The sequence below is a fragment of the Octopus bimaculoides genome, chromosome 3 (genome assembly GCF_046866305.1).
Source record: "Octopus bimaculoides isolate indiv1 chromosome 3, ASM4686630v1, whole genome shotgun sequence".
Lineage (NCBI taxonomy): Eukaryota > Metazoa > Mollusca > Cephalopoda > Octopoda > Octopodidae > Octopus > Octopus bimaculoides.
Window position 1 is genome coordinate 158,929,114 of NC_142930.1, and position 19,057 is coordinate 158,948,170.

The 19,057-nt window shown below is 35.9% G+C and overlaps 1 protein-coding gene across 1 annotated transcript in view; it reads right to left on the reverse strand.

The window, feature by feature from the left end:
* Positions 1–1,242: 1,242 nt before the first annotated feature.
* Positions 1,243–19,057, reverse strand: part of LOC106884376 (uncharacterized) — a 35,734-nt gene continuing 17,919 nt past the window's right edge. The window contains exons 2-3 of the mRNA XM_014935731.2: positions 8,318–8,521; positions 1,243–1,496 (exon numbers count right to left, since the gene is read on the reverse strand). Coding sequence (XP_014791217.2) covers positions 1,268–1,496; positions 8,318–8,521 — 433 coding nt within the window. The 3' untranslated portion in view covers positions 1,243–1,267. The remainder of the gene's footprint in view (positions 1,497–8,317; positions 8,522–19,057) is intronic.

Genomic DNA, 19,057 nt, shown 5'->3' on the forward strand with positions numbered 1-19,057 from the left:
AGGATAAACTGTCCTCATGAAATCCCTCATGGTCAACAAGTCTGCAAGTGAAACAACTGGATCCAAGGAAACTAGAGATGGTCAAGGTAGGCAAATAGTAAAGTTATTTAAGAACCAGGTAGCACTCAAAGTTTAACTGAATAGTGTGTTTAGTCATATTAATTTTTAAAAAAACAACCCAAACTAAACTATCCTGCCATCATACAAGTCAATACAAAACAAAAATATTAGGCGAATACAATAAATAAATGAATAAATAAATAAACAAACTAAAAGAAAACAACTCATATTCAGTATAAAAATGTTATTTAATCATAAACAACAATACAATGAGGTTTTTTTTTTTAATTACGTATATATATATAAATGTAGGATATATTAATAGTAAATATTCGAGAAGAAAATTATTACAATAGAGTCTTCAGCCAGTTTGCTGAATGTCTCTCAAAGTCTTTGTGGAGGGTTTTGTAAACACACACAAGTATACACACACACACATACAAATATATATATATATATATATATATATATATATACATATATATATACATATATATATATATATATATATATATATATATACATACATATATATGTGTGTGTGTATATGTATATATATATATATATATATATATATACATACATATATATGTGTGTGTATATGTATATATATATATATATATATATATATATAGTCCATACGTATATGCATGTATGTATGTATATGGGATATGGTGCGGCAGTCTGATCATCCGTGTCATCAGAGTATGAGACTGTCTGTAGGTTTTCTGAGGAGTTGTGGAAAGGTTGAGCAGATATAAGTTGAAAGGAGTAGGTGAGAGAATGAATCCCTGTTATACACCCTTTGGGAAATTGTAAGTTCTGGAAGTGCTGTTCTTGGGAGGTTCGGGTGTGTGAGTGTGTGTGTGTGTGTGTGTGTGTGTGTATGTGTGCGTGTGCGTGTGCGTGTGCGTGTGTGTGTGCGTGTGTTTCCTTTTATTAATGTAGTTTATTTGATTTTCCATTTGATTGCTTGTTTGCTTATTCATTTTTTAAATATTTTATTTTTAGTTTTTTGGTTTTTTTTTTTTTTACAATTTTCAAATCTGTAGCAATGATAACCGACACATGTTAGTTGAAAGTGATTATGAAGTTAAAAAAGGAATGTTTATCACTGCCCATATATAAATGTGTGTGTATGTGTTTATATATATATATATATATATATATATATATATATATATATATATATATATATATATTATAATTAACCCTTGTACAGTTTAAGCCCACACAAAAGGCTTACAAACTTCTGTAAGTCAATGTATTTGTCTTCGCCGGCTGCAGCCTTCAGAAACATTTCAATCTCAGTTTCTTTGAGCGGTCGGCCCGAGGGAGTGTTCATTGTTCTCATAGCTTCCCAGGCTGCATCAATTTGGATATGTCCTTTCTCATCCTTTTCAAGTTTTTCAAACAGAGTTAACATGTCTTGAGCACTAAACAAAGAAAGAAAGAGACGTAGTGAGGCAGGGGAGAGCATTAATGATTTTGATAAATAAAAAGGAAGGGAGATAATCATTAGACACATCAAAGTCTTAGTAAATAGTTTAAATATGCGGATCCGGTATTTATATGGTTTCGAACTTTAGAAACAAATTACATCAGCGCCATTTTGTTTTTGTTGTTGTTGCTGTGTTTTTGCCGAGCAGGATGGCTCTGACTAGCAGACCTACGAACAAAGGCGGGAATTCCGACTATGACTATTCCAACTTTTCTTGGGCACTGCATGTGCAGCCCTCTCTATTTAAGATGGTAAGGTGTGGTTTGACCTACTATTTCGAGGAATTCATTGGATGCACCTTTCGTTTGCAAAGCTGCCAGAAAGGTACTGGACGTTTGCAAAGCTGCCAGAAGGGTACTACTGGACGTTTGCAAAGCTGCCAGAAGGGTACTGGACGTTTGCAAAGCTGCCAGAAGTGTACTGGACGTTTGCAAAGCTGCCAGAAGGGTACTACTGGACGTCTGCAAAGCTGCCAATGGTATTGGACGAGGCACTTCTTTGAATCGACTTATAAAAACTGCTGTTGATATTTCATTCGATTAACAAGTTTCATTCTATCCATAAGTGACCACGACATGCTGAAGTTCATCAAACCCGGTTAAATACATTCATCCGGACCTTGAATATCTGTAGTAACGTCCACTCTTTCGCAAACATTTAGCCAATTTCTCTAGTTTGTGAATAACCCACGAGGCATAGTTTTTTCCTTCTCCCTTCTCCCAACCAATTGGGAAAGCCCTGCATAATCATAGATACTCCTCTTAACCTCTTCTGATTAACTTCTTTGAAAAAAAGAAAAATGTTATCTGATTTCAGGTAACATTTGTAGAACTTATGGACGTTCTTCTTAACTGTGGACGAATGGAAAACCTATTCTATAAGTTTTTTAGGATCTCATAATATAAAGTGACAGAACGAAATGACTGTTTCTAATGTAGATACAAGGCCGGAAACTTTTTCAAAGAGGAGAGGTTAGACAATTAAATCTACTCTAAAACTCGACTACGGAGAGATGAAAGGTAGAGTTTATCTCGGTGGAATTTTATTTGAGTAAAGTTTGGCCTTTTATCTGCCATTATAAGGTGTTTAATATCCAAGTATGCTCTGAAAGTTGCCTCCCTTGGCTATAACTTGTTCAAGAGTTATATCCCCTCGCAATAATTTTCGTGTATGTCCTTTTTGTTGGTTTCGTTTTACAAACATCTCGCATCCCTACTTTAAATAGTAACGTCTATTTTAAATAGCTTGTCAGCATGCAAAAATCATGTTCGTTTCTCTTGAGCTAAAGTGAGGAATGTCTGACAAGTGTTCTATTTATATTCTAAAGTCAAGTTTGGTGGTCCCTCAAAATTTGTAGAAGCTATCGAAGTTGTCTAGAATTTGTCAGAGAAATGAAAACAAAAATAAATTTGTCCGCCAGAAATAGTTCAAAGGCGTTTAGCGTTTGACAGAAATATGTGGTTTTGGAATTTTAAACGCAAACCGAAAGGTAAAAAAAAAAAAAGACGATAGTGTTGTTGAACGCTGTACAAAAATAACTTTCTGACAAATTACACTATATCTGTCAGTCTTTCAAATACCGTAACTTTATGCCTGGCTCCTGTGTATATTAAAGAACTAAGAACTAGTTACAAAACATGACTAGCGCTTGTGTGTATTAAGGAATTAACATTCTTTCTTATTTTACGAATACATCTAATAATAATCGAGAACGTAAGTTATCTACGTTCTCCTTCTTAATTTCTATATATTTCCTTATGACACAATTGTCCTTCTTAAAGTAATAAACTGTACGCAAGTCACATCCTCTACATTTTCCCATGACATTATCGTAGCTCAGAAATTCTCGACACTGTTGGCGGTTGTCTTATCAAAGAGTTGCCATTAACTTCGGATCATATCAAGAGATATCAACTGAGCGAATGTTATCGATAAAACTCAACGAGTGATATCTCTTATTCATCATATCTAAACATGGTTCCAAGATAAAATTGTTGACAGAAAAGTCGACGTTATCAGGGAAAATCTCGATAACTAAGATCTTAACTTCGATAAATCAGATTGCATTTATGTTACATTACACAAAATGTGCGTGAGAACTTTGAAGAAACTGTCAATGTCTCACAGATATAATCTCTAACACTGGCACAAGGCCATATCTTTTGGAAAGGGATATACTCGAGAAAATTGATGCAGTAGTTGATTGGTACGCTATTTGGCCGACACCTGAAAGGGTGAAAGTCGTAGTCAATTTCAGCGGGGTTTGAACTAGGAATGTAAAGGACTGCAACAAAATACTGCAAAGTATTTTGTCCGATGCTTTAACGATTCTGCCAGTTTCACTGTTACAATGGACGAGGCGAGCATATTCTTTCATTTCTTTTATTAGTTTCAGTCATTTGACTGTGGCCATGCTGGAGCACCGCCTTTAGTCGAACAAATCAACCCCAGGACTTATTCTTTGTAAGCCTAGTACTTATTCCATCGGTCTCTTTTTTGCCGAACCTATAAGCTTCGAGGACATAAACACACCAGCATCGGTTGTCAAGCGATGGTGGGGGAACAAACACAGACGCACAAACATATATATATATATATATATATATATATATATATATATATATATGACAGGCTTTTTTCAGGTTCCGTCTACCAAATCCACTCACAAGGCTTTGGTTGGCCCGAGGCTATAGTAGCGATCATCATTATAATTTCCACCTGGATTCCCAAGCACGACCAACAGAGACTGGACTTTATCCAACCATCTCGTTCTTGGCTTGCCCATAGATCTCCTGCTGGCTAGCTCTGCGTGAAGAGTCCATCTTGCGATTCTTTCCTGAGACATTCTAATCACATGTCAGTAGTATCGGAGCTGTGGCTTTTCAATGTGGAGAAGTAGCGGCTCGACCTGTAGAGACTTCTTGATCTCCGAGCTACGCACACTATCGAGTAATCATTTCAAGATTACCATTTTATTTCTCTAGCTTGAGGGTTGAGATCTGTGATGTATTTGAAATGTAACAACTAGATAATTAATGGATGTATTTAATGTAGTGACGAAAGATAGTCAAAAGCTTATCGTAGAAAAAAATTGAAATAGAAATTATTCGTAGCTAGATTAACCGACAAACTACAGTACGACGAGCTATAGTACGAAGTGCGAAAACTTTATTTGCATTAAATAGTGAAAAGATATCCTTGTTTAAAGAATGCTAATAGGTACGTTATGGTTGGTAAAGTATAATTCAGTTTAAGTTCATTCCGCTATATCGCACATCTGGATCCCAAATAAGCTCGGCCAACGAATGAAACGTTACGGTAATGAGTTATTTAATACAACGGTACCTAATTAATGTTAAGAGAACTAACAGGATGCTATCAACTCATCAGCGTCAGTGTTACTCGGCTTATAAGAAAGCGAGTTCTTTGGCTGCTCTCAGTACACGCAGTTCACAGCTGTAAGCAATGAGAGAATTGTATGATTAACAAGGACTTCACTAACTTGAGATGCAGAACTAAATCTATTTTTATGTCTGGAAAAAGCGATAGGACCCCACTCTCTCTCCTTCTCTCTCTCTCTCTCTCTCTCTCTCTCTCTCTCTCTCTCTCTCTCTCTCTCTCTCTTTCTCTCTCTCTCTCTCTCTCTCACTCATTCACTGCAAGGTTATAAGGATTTATCTACGATCTATGAAGTCTCTTATTTTATATAGAAATTTTGAGAACAAATAGTCTAGATCAGGCATGGGCAAGCTTTTTCGAGAAGCAGGCCACAAGGACGGTGGACAGCGGAGTGACCAGGAGCAAAGCAGTAGTATAATAAATCATTCAGGACTCAAGTTCTATGTTGCTTCATTCTTCACAGAACTCGCTTGCAAGTCGTAGCAGTATGAAACTTCATCTTTTTGTACCTCGAGAGTATACTTTGACATTTCATCACCGCCATCTCTCCTCTTTTTTTACAGCAGACGCAGCTGTGTATCTCCTCAATAGAGAGACGAGTGACTATATCGAGGTTTTTCATGAAACGTACCTATTGTTTATAGAACTATGAGTAAATAAGGAAGTTGTATTATCATTAGGTATGTCAGCACACATAAACTCAAGCCTATGCATCAAGCAGTTTTCTTTTATTATCTCAAAGAACGTAAAGAATGGCAAAAAAACTTTCTGCAAATGTGAAGTACGGCAGAATGTGACCTTTTCATTTGGCTCGTCTGCTGGCACTAGCAAAAATCTCTTTAACAAAACCCAAAACGAGATGTAACAAAATAATACTGATTGTCTATGTTGGCTTCTTGTATTACTATTGGCAGAATCGCTAGAACGCCGGGAAAAATGCTTAGTGGTATTTCGTCTGTCTGTACGTTTTGAGTTCAAATTCCAACGATGTCGACTTTGCCTTTCATCCTTTCGGGGTCGATAAATTAAGTAACAATGAAACACTGGAGTTGATGCAATCAACTGGTCCCCTCCCACAAAATTTCAAGCCTTGTGCCTTTATTATTATTATTAACGCTTAGCAGTATCTCTTCCGGTTTTACCTTCTGAGTTCAAATTCCGCCGAGGTCGATTTTGCCTTCCATCCTTTCGGGATTGATAAAATAAGTACCAGTAGAAAAGTGGGGTCGATTTAATCCCCCAATCCTGCTGGCCTTGTGCCGAAATTTGAAACCATTATTATTAATTATTATTATTATTATTATTATTATTATTATTATTATTATTATTAATCTGATACTAAGACAAAATACCAGTTTTTCTTCCACGTATTTTAAAATCAATTTGTTATTAATGTAACGATGACCAAATATTTGGAACTCTTATACACTTACATAATAGCAAATATTTCCTTATTTCTATATACATGCATGAATAACACTTAGCATTTAGGATTTATAACTGCCATACGTTTACGATTGTATAGGAATGAATATTTTTCGAATGCTTGTTACAGAATGAAGTCCGCTAAAGGCACCCATCCAAGGACCTGACGGTGGTGTTAAATCGGGCGACGAGAATAAAGTCAACTCTACAAAACAACGTAAAAAGCCAGAACTAAAACCGAAAGGCACTATAATAATTCTGCTTATTCACGGCACGAAAGGCGTTGAACGAAGAGTAAAAATAGCTTGAATAAATACTCTCGCGTGTTAATGAATCTAACAAGCCATATCCTTCGTTTACAGCTGTTATACACTTCCGATGAGAAGCAACTGCCATAACTTGTTTCATGGATGAAAAAAGAAAACTCTCAGAGTTCACTTTAAAGAGAAGAGAAGAGAAGTAAATATTTCTTTAGTCTTGAAGATAACAAACGAATAGTGATTTATTAAGTTGGAAACGTAATGGAAGTTTGAGATTTCAGAGAAGAACACTTCTAGCAAAAGATACTGGTAGGCTTTGCTGTCAAAGCCTAACAAAATTGATGGAAATCTTGAAAATGAGGTTGTCTGTATTCCACTTGTTCTTAGTCTTTTTGATTTCACAGAGTATTGGCGATCAAGTAAACATTATCTGCGGACTTTGCAAGGAAAGTAAAAACATTTCTGGTGCACGTCACATGGACAGTAAAAGAATCGCTGACGCACTTCGTATAGAATTATTCAAAAAATATGTTTCAAAGTGATTTAAAAAATCACACGCTCGCGCACCCACTCACACGGACGCACATACATACATTTTATATACATATATAATGAAGACAGCAAATGGAGAAATATTGAAGAACAACAATTGACTTACATCAATTATTATTTATTAATTCAATACAAATAGACTATATCTCATCTAACAGCTGTTTCTGCTTCCAATGTTATATGGTATTGCCGTTGATATGCTAAAAAATATTCATCATATTTGGTAATGAAACCGATCTGAAACATGGAGCTTCATCAGAGTGAAGAATGAATGAATAAATAAATAAAAAAAAGGAAAAAGAAAAAAGAAGCGCCTAGAGAAGATAAAGGAAAGGCTGAATATGTTTATAATCATAACATATTGCTTGTGTGTCTCTTTTTATTCATTTATTCTTCACTCTCAATACCATATAACATTGGAAGCAGAAACAGCTGTTAGATGGGATGTAGTCAATTTGTATTGAATTAGTAAATGATAATTGATGTCAGTTAATTGTTGTTCTTCAATATGTCTCTGTTTTCTTACTTTCTTTAAATTTAATTCCTGATAATCTCACGCTTATCCTTGTCTTTACCTATAATTTATGAACATAATATGCTTGCATATGTATGCCCATGGTTAAACATGGGAAATATACCGGTAGTATAATGGATATTTTTTTCCTTAGACGGTTTTTTCAACCTCTAACTCAGCTAAACTTATATATATATATATACACGACTGGCTTTTACAATCTTACCATCATGAGTCCAACACTCTAACTACTAAACCACGCGCCTATACAATTAGCATTTAAGTGGCTGAGTATCCCAAAATTACGTAGTCACGTAGTCAACCTGACACAGTGTGAGCAAGGTCAGGTCTATATTTTACGAGTACAATTCATCCGACCAGTTTCCACATAGTTTCTGCCTAATTCCACACAGTTCCCATCTAATCAATTTCAGACATAAGATATGAATCGACCCGCGGCTATAGAAATTATGCTTGCCCAAGATGTCACGCAGCGGAATTGAAATCGAGACTTCATGACTGCGTAGTGAACTTCTTAACGAGAACAACGACAATAACAACAAGGATAATAATAGTGTTGCAACAAATGGAAATGGTCTTACTTACTGGTTTCCGATCATAGTATAGAACTGGTGGAACTCCCATAAGCTCAACTCGCCGTTATGGTCTCTGTCGAACATTTCAAACATGCTTTCTGCTTGTTCGTCATTCAGACCGAATTCGTCCAAAAACAATTTGATGGCATCTCCTTTGTTCAATCGACGTACCATCGTCTTTTGGTATTTATCAAAGATTGCTTGCACTTCAGGGCTAAAGGAATAAAAGATAAAATAAGCATAAATAACTTAGCGATTCGATAGTTATCGATGAAATAAGTACAAGGCGGAAATAACACTAATGATCAATATACTCGACTTGAAACTCTTGACGGTGGTACCCTAGCAAGACAATAGTTCATAGACTAAACCAGTAAAAGAATAGAAAGAAGAAGAAAAAAACGAATATCTAGTGTATGGGTTCTATGGCGTAATTGGTTAGCACTCTGGACTCTAAATCTTGCAATCAGAGTTCGAATCTCAATAGATCTTGATACCGTATTTTTAGGTGCTGGAATGGTTGTGCGGTTAAGAAGCTTGCTTTTGCAACCACGTGATTTCGAGCATGACACCATGGGCAAACGTCTTCTACTATAACTCCGGCTCGACTGATGCCTTCTGAGCGAATTCGGTTGACGAAAACTGTATAGAAGCCCGTTGTAATCATACATATATTATATCAATAATAATTGGTGGTGGGTGGGGGGAGTAAGTATACTCCGGGCGATCACTTTATCGACACTTCATGTAGAAAGCTGGCGGGCGTAGTGTTCCAGTAATCAAGGAAGATTATTTATACTTGAAAACAAAAATGTTAAATCCAAGATATGATCCAGTAGGCATGTTATAAGCCTCACTGAGTGAATAGTAATCAATTTAGTTGAGGAAAAGAGAAGACAATTCTTCACCAGTCCTCAGTCAAATCGTCCAACCCATGCTAGCATGGAAAGCGGACGTTAAACGATGATGATGATGATGATATATATATATATATATACATATATATATATATATATGTGTGTGACAACTGATGAAGGGAAATATTCTTTATGTTGCATGTCTCGTCTCTGTTTTTTCGTTGTTCGAAAAAAAGTTCGTTTTCTGTTTTCGTTTCTCATTGTGTTTAACATTTCTTTATTGTGATGTCCTGTATCCATATATGCATGTATGCATACATATAGATGTAGGTATGTACATATATGTATGTATATATGCATATATTTATATATTATTTATATTATTATTATATACATATATACAGTTGAAATTTACAGTAAAACAAAAGTCGAAGACAGGTGTATAAGTAACAAGCAGATGTATTAGTTTGACGCTCGGGAAGGTGAGAAAGTGTTTTACATTTTGAGCCTACGCTCTTCAACAGAAAGGAACACGAGTAAATAAACAGAGAAAGACTAAAAGAAACTTGTGGATTTAGCGATCAATCATGGCGATAAATATATATATATATATATATATATATATATATATATATATATATATATATATGTGTGTGTGTGTGTGTGTGCATACATACATACATACATACACACACACACATATATGAATGTGTATGTTTTTGTTTCCTCACCGCTTGACAACTGGTGTTGGTTTCTTTGGCCCCCTCCCCATACTTTAGCGGATCGGCAAAAGAGACCGACAGAATAAGTACCAGACTTCAAAAGTAAGTACTGAAGTCGATTTGTTCGACTGAACCATCCAAGGCGATGCCCCAGCATGGCCTCAGTTCAATGACTGAAACAAGTACAAGACAAAGGACATGATTTATGATTATAAGCATCACTGCTACTGTAATTATTGTAGTAGTAGTAGTAGTAGTAGTAGTAGCAGCAGTAGTAGTTTGTTTTCAACTTGACCGAGTTCGTCGTATTTAATTTTCTAATGACGTTTTACTACAAGATCGCCAGTTAATGAGGAACCATCTCAGCAATTGCTCGAGCAGCTATAAATAGCAGTGAAATATACCTCCAAATCACAATTTCAAACGTTTTTTGAAAAGAAAAGGGAGACATTAAGCGCGCGCGCGAATGTGTGGGTGTGTATGCGTGTGTGTGTATATATATATATATATGTGTGTACAAATATACATGAATATATGTTCACACAGATAGATAACGGTGTATATATATATATATATATACACACACATATATATATGTATGTATGTATATATATATGTATGTATATATATATATGTATGTATATATATATATATATGTATGTATATATATATGTATGTATATCTATATGTATGTATATCTATCTGTATGTATATCTATCTGTATGTATATCTATCTATCTATCTATCTATCTCTCTCTCTATATATATATATACACATCTATATACCCATAAACATAGTACACTCACAGACACAAACACACACATACAAAGACATATATATATATATATATATATATATATATATATATATATATATATATATATATATATATATGAGAAATGGCTCTCTTCCTAATCAGGAAATACCTTTAACAGACTGTGTGATACCTAACTTAGAAAAGGGAAACATTCCTGAATCCTTTCTCACCGTCTATTTTAAGTCCTTCTCGCTGTCTCCGCCCCATCTCCGCCTCCCGCCTTTCTAACTCTCTCCTGCTCTTTCTTCAGCGAGAAATAATATCACAACTACAGAATGCCAGAGATATGATATTGCTAACAACTCTAAACCCTTTCTCAAGGAAAACCGAAGGGATTGTAATATATCCCACCTCATTCCTTCCTGTCTGGTAATATTCTTTAGAGTCGTAATTTTATTTTCCTTCAAGTTAATCAGTTAATTTTGTAACCTTATGAATATTGTGATAAGCAAATAGTGCGATATCTGTGCGTATGATTTCATTTGTCTTTATTCTTAATTTGTATTCTTCTTTGAAGGAGAAAGTTGGTTTCTATTTTTTTTTAAATGCCCCATCACTGGATAACAACAACGATAATTGTTACATATTTAACTTTAAGAAAGTCTTGCATATTTTCACTGCTCTACTTACAGATAGTGGAGGCGCAATGGCCCAGTGGTTAGGGCAGCGAACTCGCGGTCATAGGATCGCGATTTCGATTCCCAAACCGGGCGTTGTGAGTGTTTATTGAGCGAAAACACCTAAAGCTTCACGAGGCTCCAGCAGGGGATGGTGGCGAACCCTGCTGTACTCTTTCACCACAACTTTCTCTCACTCTTACTTCCTGTTTCTGTTGTGCCTGTATTTCAAAGGGTCAGCCTTGTCACTCTGTCACGCTGAATATCCCCGAGAACTACGTTAGGGGTACACGTGTCTGTGGAGTGCTCAGCCACTTGCACGTTAATTTCACGAGCAGGCTGTTCCGTTGGTCGGATCAACTGGAACCCTCGACGTCGTAAGCGACGGAGTGCCAACAACAACAACTTACAGATATCTGTAAAATTCGTGTTAACCGGTTTCTTTTTGTAATAGAAAATCGTAGCTTTTCTAGATTGTCGCTTAGACATTTACAATGATTATTCGTGTGAACGAAAATTTATAACCAAGGTAACGGTGCTGTAGGTTTCGAAGAGATGTCCTTAGTAATTTTGGATACACTCACGTATCATTTCTCTCTCTAGCATCTGTTTTTCTCGATAGACACGAGACTTGCTCCACTAGTAAAATGGAGTTTGAGGCTGCAGCACCCATGACTTGTAGCAATTTTTACAGGCAAAAGCTGTGCCGATGTTGGTTTCGCCTGCAATCTCACCCCGCCGCCCACCCACTGTTCAACTTTACTCTGATTGCTACTCAGTATGTCTGTCATCACGACATGTCTCTATTTGTTGTAATCTGCTGTCAAGACTTCCCATGTGTGTGTGTGTGTGTGTGTGTGTGTGTACACAGAAACACACATACATACACACACACACATATTAGCTGTGTTATGCGATTGTTATTATTATTATGTATCTGTGAGAAGCAATTCAGTAGCATATCTTCATGTCATCATCAAAGCCGACGTCTTTATCCTCATTTTTCATCATACCCGCCTCCTCTTCCTTCTCGTCACCACCACCATCATCTCACCAGCCTCTTCCTCATCATCGCACTCCGACTACCATTGTTTTAATTAAACGCGATTATCGCCATCATTTTATCGTGACGCCATCACTAGAGAATTTGTTGTCATGTCCTCGGCATGACCAAAGAGTCCTCTCGACGTTGTTTCCGATTGTTCAATGAAAATTTGACCGAAGGGGTTGAACAGAATAGGGATGAACCGAGGAAGTGAAAGATGATGGACTATGAATGTGATACATGAAACTGAATAACGGAAGTGAAAGAATGATGGGTAAAAAAGTAGTAGCAGAGAGACAATGTTAGCTACGTGCCGGTTCTTGGTGAGGAGACTGAATAGAAAATCAACAAGGGTCATGTTATGAGGATAGCAATAAAGATAGATGATGGTAAGACAGAACGAGTGGTGGATAGTAATAGAGATGAGTATTGGTAAGTGAGGTGAGGATGCCAATGAAGAGAGACGTGGCAATAGAGAAAATGGTAGCTAGCTGCAAAGAGCGGTAATGTTAGAAGATAATGGAGTAGAAAACAGAAACAATCCTTCGTAACACAGATGCCTTGAATGGAGTGTGGTAGAGTGTTAGAAGCTAACGAAGGAAGAGAGACGGCATAGTAAATAGTGATGCTTGAATAACTGAATTCACACAGACCCAGTGTCACCCTCATTATAGCATGGTACATCGAAAGAAAAAGAGAGTGATTTATGGATTAGAAGGTAACAAAGAAACCAGTAAGTAGATAGTGACTTAATAGAAATACAATGGCCAAGAGACCCAAATGGAAATATATTATATATAACAAAATCCATTACGACCACCATTTTACAGACAGTTTGGCCACACCTGAACAGGTGAGGAGGTCTTCTGTAGCACCGTATGTCTCCACTCACCGTGGTTTTCATATACTTTGTGAGATTCAGTTTCTTGAGATCAATCGTCACCATTTTGTCACATCTTTCCAGATAAATCTTTTCCACTGGTTTCATCCACTTCAGTCTTGCAGCAGCAGTTCCTTATTCAATTGACATCCGCCATACACATCACATTTTCTTACTGACGCAGTTTTCTCTCTTGCACACTACATATGATTCCTTTTGTATCCAGCTTTTCTATCAATTCATTTACGCTCCATCATTCGTACAAACTAACATTACACATCCAGTGGGTTGTCCGTTGCAAATCTACGTTCAAGCCACTCGTCTCCCTATCGCGCACCATCGTACTTAAGTATCATAAAATTTGTCCTTTACTCTGACACAGAAACTCATTGATACCAGCAGAGGAATCAAAGAACATTTTTTCATGGCATTCTTACACTGGTTACTATGCTTTCGAAACACCTTTTTCCACAGTTAATTATATCAGCCGAAAATGAAATACAACAGCGATTAGCATATTCATGTTCGAATCTACTGAATGTATTAAGAATGACTAGATATGTTCTTGTTTGGATTCTCGATGCTTTCCGCGTACCCAATGATAATGATTATCGATTTTGTAGGCATCAACACACATCAGCCAAACATTTATTTGATGATTTTTATAAACAAGAAACACTACTCTCGTTTAAGTTTCATTGATCGAGAATAACTTTGAATGAAGAGACACACAGAGAGGTCAAATCACAGCGGTCCTTCAAAGACTCCTTACGTCAATGAATGTGTGAGTGTTTGGAGATAAGAGACGGTCTCTAAAGGCGCAAAATACAACGGCGGTCAGTATATTCACCTTCGAATCCGCCAAAACATATTAAGAATGAATAATATGTTATTACCCTTTTACTCTTCTACTTGTTTCAGTCATATGACTGCGGCCATGCTGGAGCACTGCCTTTAGTCGAGCAAATCGACCCCGGGACTTATTCTTTATAAGCCTAGTACTTATTCCATCGGTCTCTTTTGCCGAACCGCTAGTTGACGGGGACATAAACACACCAGCATCGGTTGTCAAGCAATGCAAGGGGGACAAACACACACACACACACACATATATATATATGTATATATATATATATATATATATATATATATATATATATATATATATATACGACGGGCTTCTTTCAGTTTCTGTCTACCAAATCCATTGTTTAGATTCCCGTTGCTTTGAGCGTACCGGATGAATAATTATACATACATACATACATACATACTCACTATACACACACGCGCACACACTAACTAATTGCATGGAGTCTTTAAAAGGATTTGTTTCACATGTACTCTTACTGCTAACTACTCCTATATACCTGCCAAAGACAAAGTCTACCCTCTCTGTCAGCCTACCTGTGATCCCACTACACCTCCTCTACATGCATAGCTTATGGTAGGTGCACTCTACAAAAATATATGCGTATACATATCAACCTATGTGCAAACACATACGTACAAATGTACACGTGCGCACACAAATAGATTCACACAGACATGCATCTAAATCAGCGTGATTGCCAACGGCGTAAAGAGACCACATCCAGCAAAAAATAAAATTTTCCGTGTAGTCACCAGTTTGGCTGTCTGTCAACTCATCACGTATCTGTGTGCATCTATAAACCAGATCTCTTTGTGACTATTTTAATCTCGCCTTTTCTTATCTCTGTACATATGTCTGTCTTTACGCCATATATATATATATATATATATATATATATATATATATATATATAAGTACATATGTATATATAGACAGATATATGTTATAGAATATGTACAATCTGAATATTTTTTCAGTATTTTAACACTTGTTATTTCGAGCCGTAATTACATTAAATTGTTATTGTTCCAAATCGAATTAAAAAAATAAAAAGAGTTATTGGGCCCATTTGCACATTGCTTTCTACAAAATACACAATCGCCGTGATAATTGTGAAGTACATATTTCCATAAATACCATCTATTTATCTATCTGTGTTCACAAACACGCATGCATGCACACACACATATACAAGAAAGGAGATTAGCAGAATCCTACAAACGCCAGAGAAAATACCTTACGGTATTTAGCGGGATCTTGCAAAGGAAATATGCGCTTCCAACTAGCCATGAAAAACGAGGACAATTGGACTGTGAATTAATCATCATTGCTTTCAATAAACATGGAATAGGATAATGAATGTAATAAATATATGGAGAGCTGCGGTAGAAAAATATGTACGAATACTTGGTAGCAAGTTGAGGCCTGTAGATATCTTCGCAACTTAGAAAGTATAAACTCGAAAATGTCATCCGTTTTGTCCAGCTGTTTGACAGTCGATGTGCAACGAGTATTCCCAAGTAAGTTTATCTTCACCTTTATATATATATATATATATATATATATATATATATATATATATATATATATAGTTCAGGCTAAAGGGCAGGGTACATGACATTAAAACAAAGTTCAATAAAACAAACGAAGTAACAGCAAAACCTGTTCTGCCATCAAGCAGCTGACAATTATTTAACATTATTTGTGAGGTTGAGATGTGTGTGTGTGTGTGTGTGTGTGTGTGTGTGTGTGTGTGTGTGTGTGTGACTTGCATCAGTCTAATGTTAACTGCTGCATGGTGAGATAACGCGATTTGTTATTTTGTTTACACATCATGCAATTAACATTATTTGTAGTGGCTATGAGTACCTGACACACACACACACACACACACACACACACTGCAACCCACGCAAATGATATATGATGTGCGATTATTTCATATATATATATATATATATATATATATATATATATATATATATATATATAGGCACACACGCACAGTCATCATACAAATATCAAATGTTTGTTGCATGATGAGAAAACAGGCTTTGTACGATTTTATTTTATGATTCTTTCTTGTTTTGTTTTGTTTTGTTTTTATACATTGTTTCTTTTCTGTTTCTTTATAAGGTTTTCTATGCTTTCCAATAGTAGACTTATCAGTTCATTATGCACACTTCTCGTATATCAAAGAATACATGTAGGGTGAGAAGGAAGCTGAAGTATTTTTGGTATTTCGAGACCTTGGTAAGTGATAGCAGAGATTTCAAACAGAAAAGACATACATATATATATGTATATATATATATATATAAACGAAGAAAGCAAGTTTGCAGACGGGCGGAAGTTGTCTGATATTTCTTGACTACATAGTGAGAAATTATTGGCGATAATGTTGTGAATAATTTGGTCCCTGAGTGGGAGACATAAATCGTTAACCTATCGCCCGCTTTAACACCACTACCTGAGAATTTGGGGCATCCCTAACAGATTGCTACTCTGTTGTTACAAGCATTTGGGTCTGGTTTCCGGTTTATGAATGTCCTTCCTTCTTAACATATAGGGAACTATGCTGTTATTTCTGAATATATGAGGGAATTATTTCTAACAGTTCAAGCGGTGACTGTGCAGTGGCTTTCTAGTTATATTTTGTTCATGATTCTAATGATGATGATGATGATGATGATGATTTCAAATTTTGGCACAAGGTTATTAATTTCAGAGGAGGGGGTTAAGTCGATTACATCGACCCCAGTGCTCAGTTAGTGGTTATTTTATCGACCCCGAAAGGAAGAAAGGCAAAGTTGACCTCGGCAGAGTTAGAACGTAGAACGCAAAGACGGACGAAATACCGCTAAGCATAATACTGGCTTTAAATTTCGGCACAAGGCCAGTAACTTCGGGAGAGGGGGCAGGTTGATTACATCGATCCCAGTGTCCAACTGGTATTTATTTTATCGACCCCCAGAAGAATGGAAGACAAAATCGACATCGGCGGAATTTGAACTTTGAAACCCAAAGACGGAAGAAACGCCGGTAAGGATTTTTCCGGGTGTGCTGGTTTCAAATTTTAGCACAAGGCCAGAAATTTGGGTGGGAGGGGGGTAAGTCGATTACATCGATTACAGTACTTGACTGATCCTTATTTTATCGACCCCGAGAGGATGAAAGGCAAACTGGACCTCAGCGAATCAATCGTCTCTAACATAGACCCAAAATCAGAAATTTGGAGGAAGTGGGTTAATTAGTTGGTTCAATCAACACCAGTTATTGATTGGTATTTTATTTTATCGATTCCAGAAAGACGAAAATCAAAGTTCACCTCGACGGAATCTGAATTCACTCTGTAAAGGATAGTAAACCAATATTTACTTCTTTTAGTCTTTTGAGACATATAGAATAATACTTTTAGTATTAGTACTACGAAGAGTAGAAGATGGGTGTGATATTAAATGTATACAGTATAAAGAAAACTACATTCCTCTTGGCAAAGAACGAATGAGAAAAAGACGAAATAATTCGTAAAGTACTAGGATACAATTACCAAGTCAGAAAACCATTAAACAGGTAGATACAGAAAGCTTATAAGTACGCATATATATAATAGAGATGACTAAGTTAAAGAAGGAAATGGGGCAACATTTTTGGAAATGAATACCTCAGAAGGTTAAAATTACTGCTTAAATACAAACTAAATAATGAAAATAAAACTGCAGCCGTTAATGTCTAAGTCATATCTCTTTCAACGTATAGAAGAAGGCTATTAAGAGAGAAAAAAAGAGAGGGTTCGTTTATGTAAGAAAACTCAAAAAGCAATGACTATATACGGAGATTTACACTCCTCAAAAAGGTGTTGTCTGTAAAATTTATATATATATATATATACATACATACATACATGCATACATTCATGCATACGTATATATATATATATATATATATATATATATATGTACGTTTATATATTCGTTTTGCAAGATTTTTGATGTGAAATCGTGTGTTGAAACAGATATTGTTGTATTTGGGGATGGTCAGCCAATAAATCTTGCAAAACGAATATATAAACGTGTATGTATATATACATATATATACATATATACATATATATATATATATATATATATATATATATATATATATATATATATAAATATATACATATATGCGTATATATATGTATATACGTATGCATATATAGTGCGTGTGTTTTTATTGGCTAAACTGGCAACATGATCATCCCCAAATACAACAATATATATATATATATATATATATATACTCCATATGAAAGCGGGAAAAGAATTAATTAAATGTTTAGATGCAAAGAATGTATAATGAGCAAAGAAAATAGTATATTACTGTTATTAGGTGAGATCAAGAAAGCTTGAATAGCTTAGATTGAATAATGTTGAATAATTTTACCTCAAGAGAAAATATCAAAAAACCTCACTAAGAAAATATGTTCTCTTATTTGTTTTAGCTACTAAACTAGAAGCATGTTGGAATATTATCATTACAATAATGACAAAACTAATACATAGAGGAGCTGGAATGTGAGAGGTGGGGGTTGGCAGGAACCGGTCAATCCCGGGTGAGGCTTTTATGGAGTGTTGTATATATCATCCCTTGCTGTTAGATTCCTGAAGGAGAGAAAAGAAAAAGAAAAAAGAGACAGAAAAAACTTAAAGGCTGCCCTGATGGTACACACCCTAGCTATGCCACTGTTCAATCGCCTGTAAGGTGCCCATGTGAACGATTATACCACAATGTCTAGCTTTTGTTTTGTTTTGTACTTTTTTTCAGTTAGGTAAATGGATGATTATATGGATGTGGGTGAGTTATGGCCATGGACAAGAACACCAGACCTAAATAATGTCTGCGACTTAAGTCCAGGCCTTCGCAGAATAGAAACAAGCCCTACGTCTCCATTG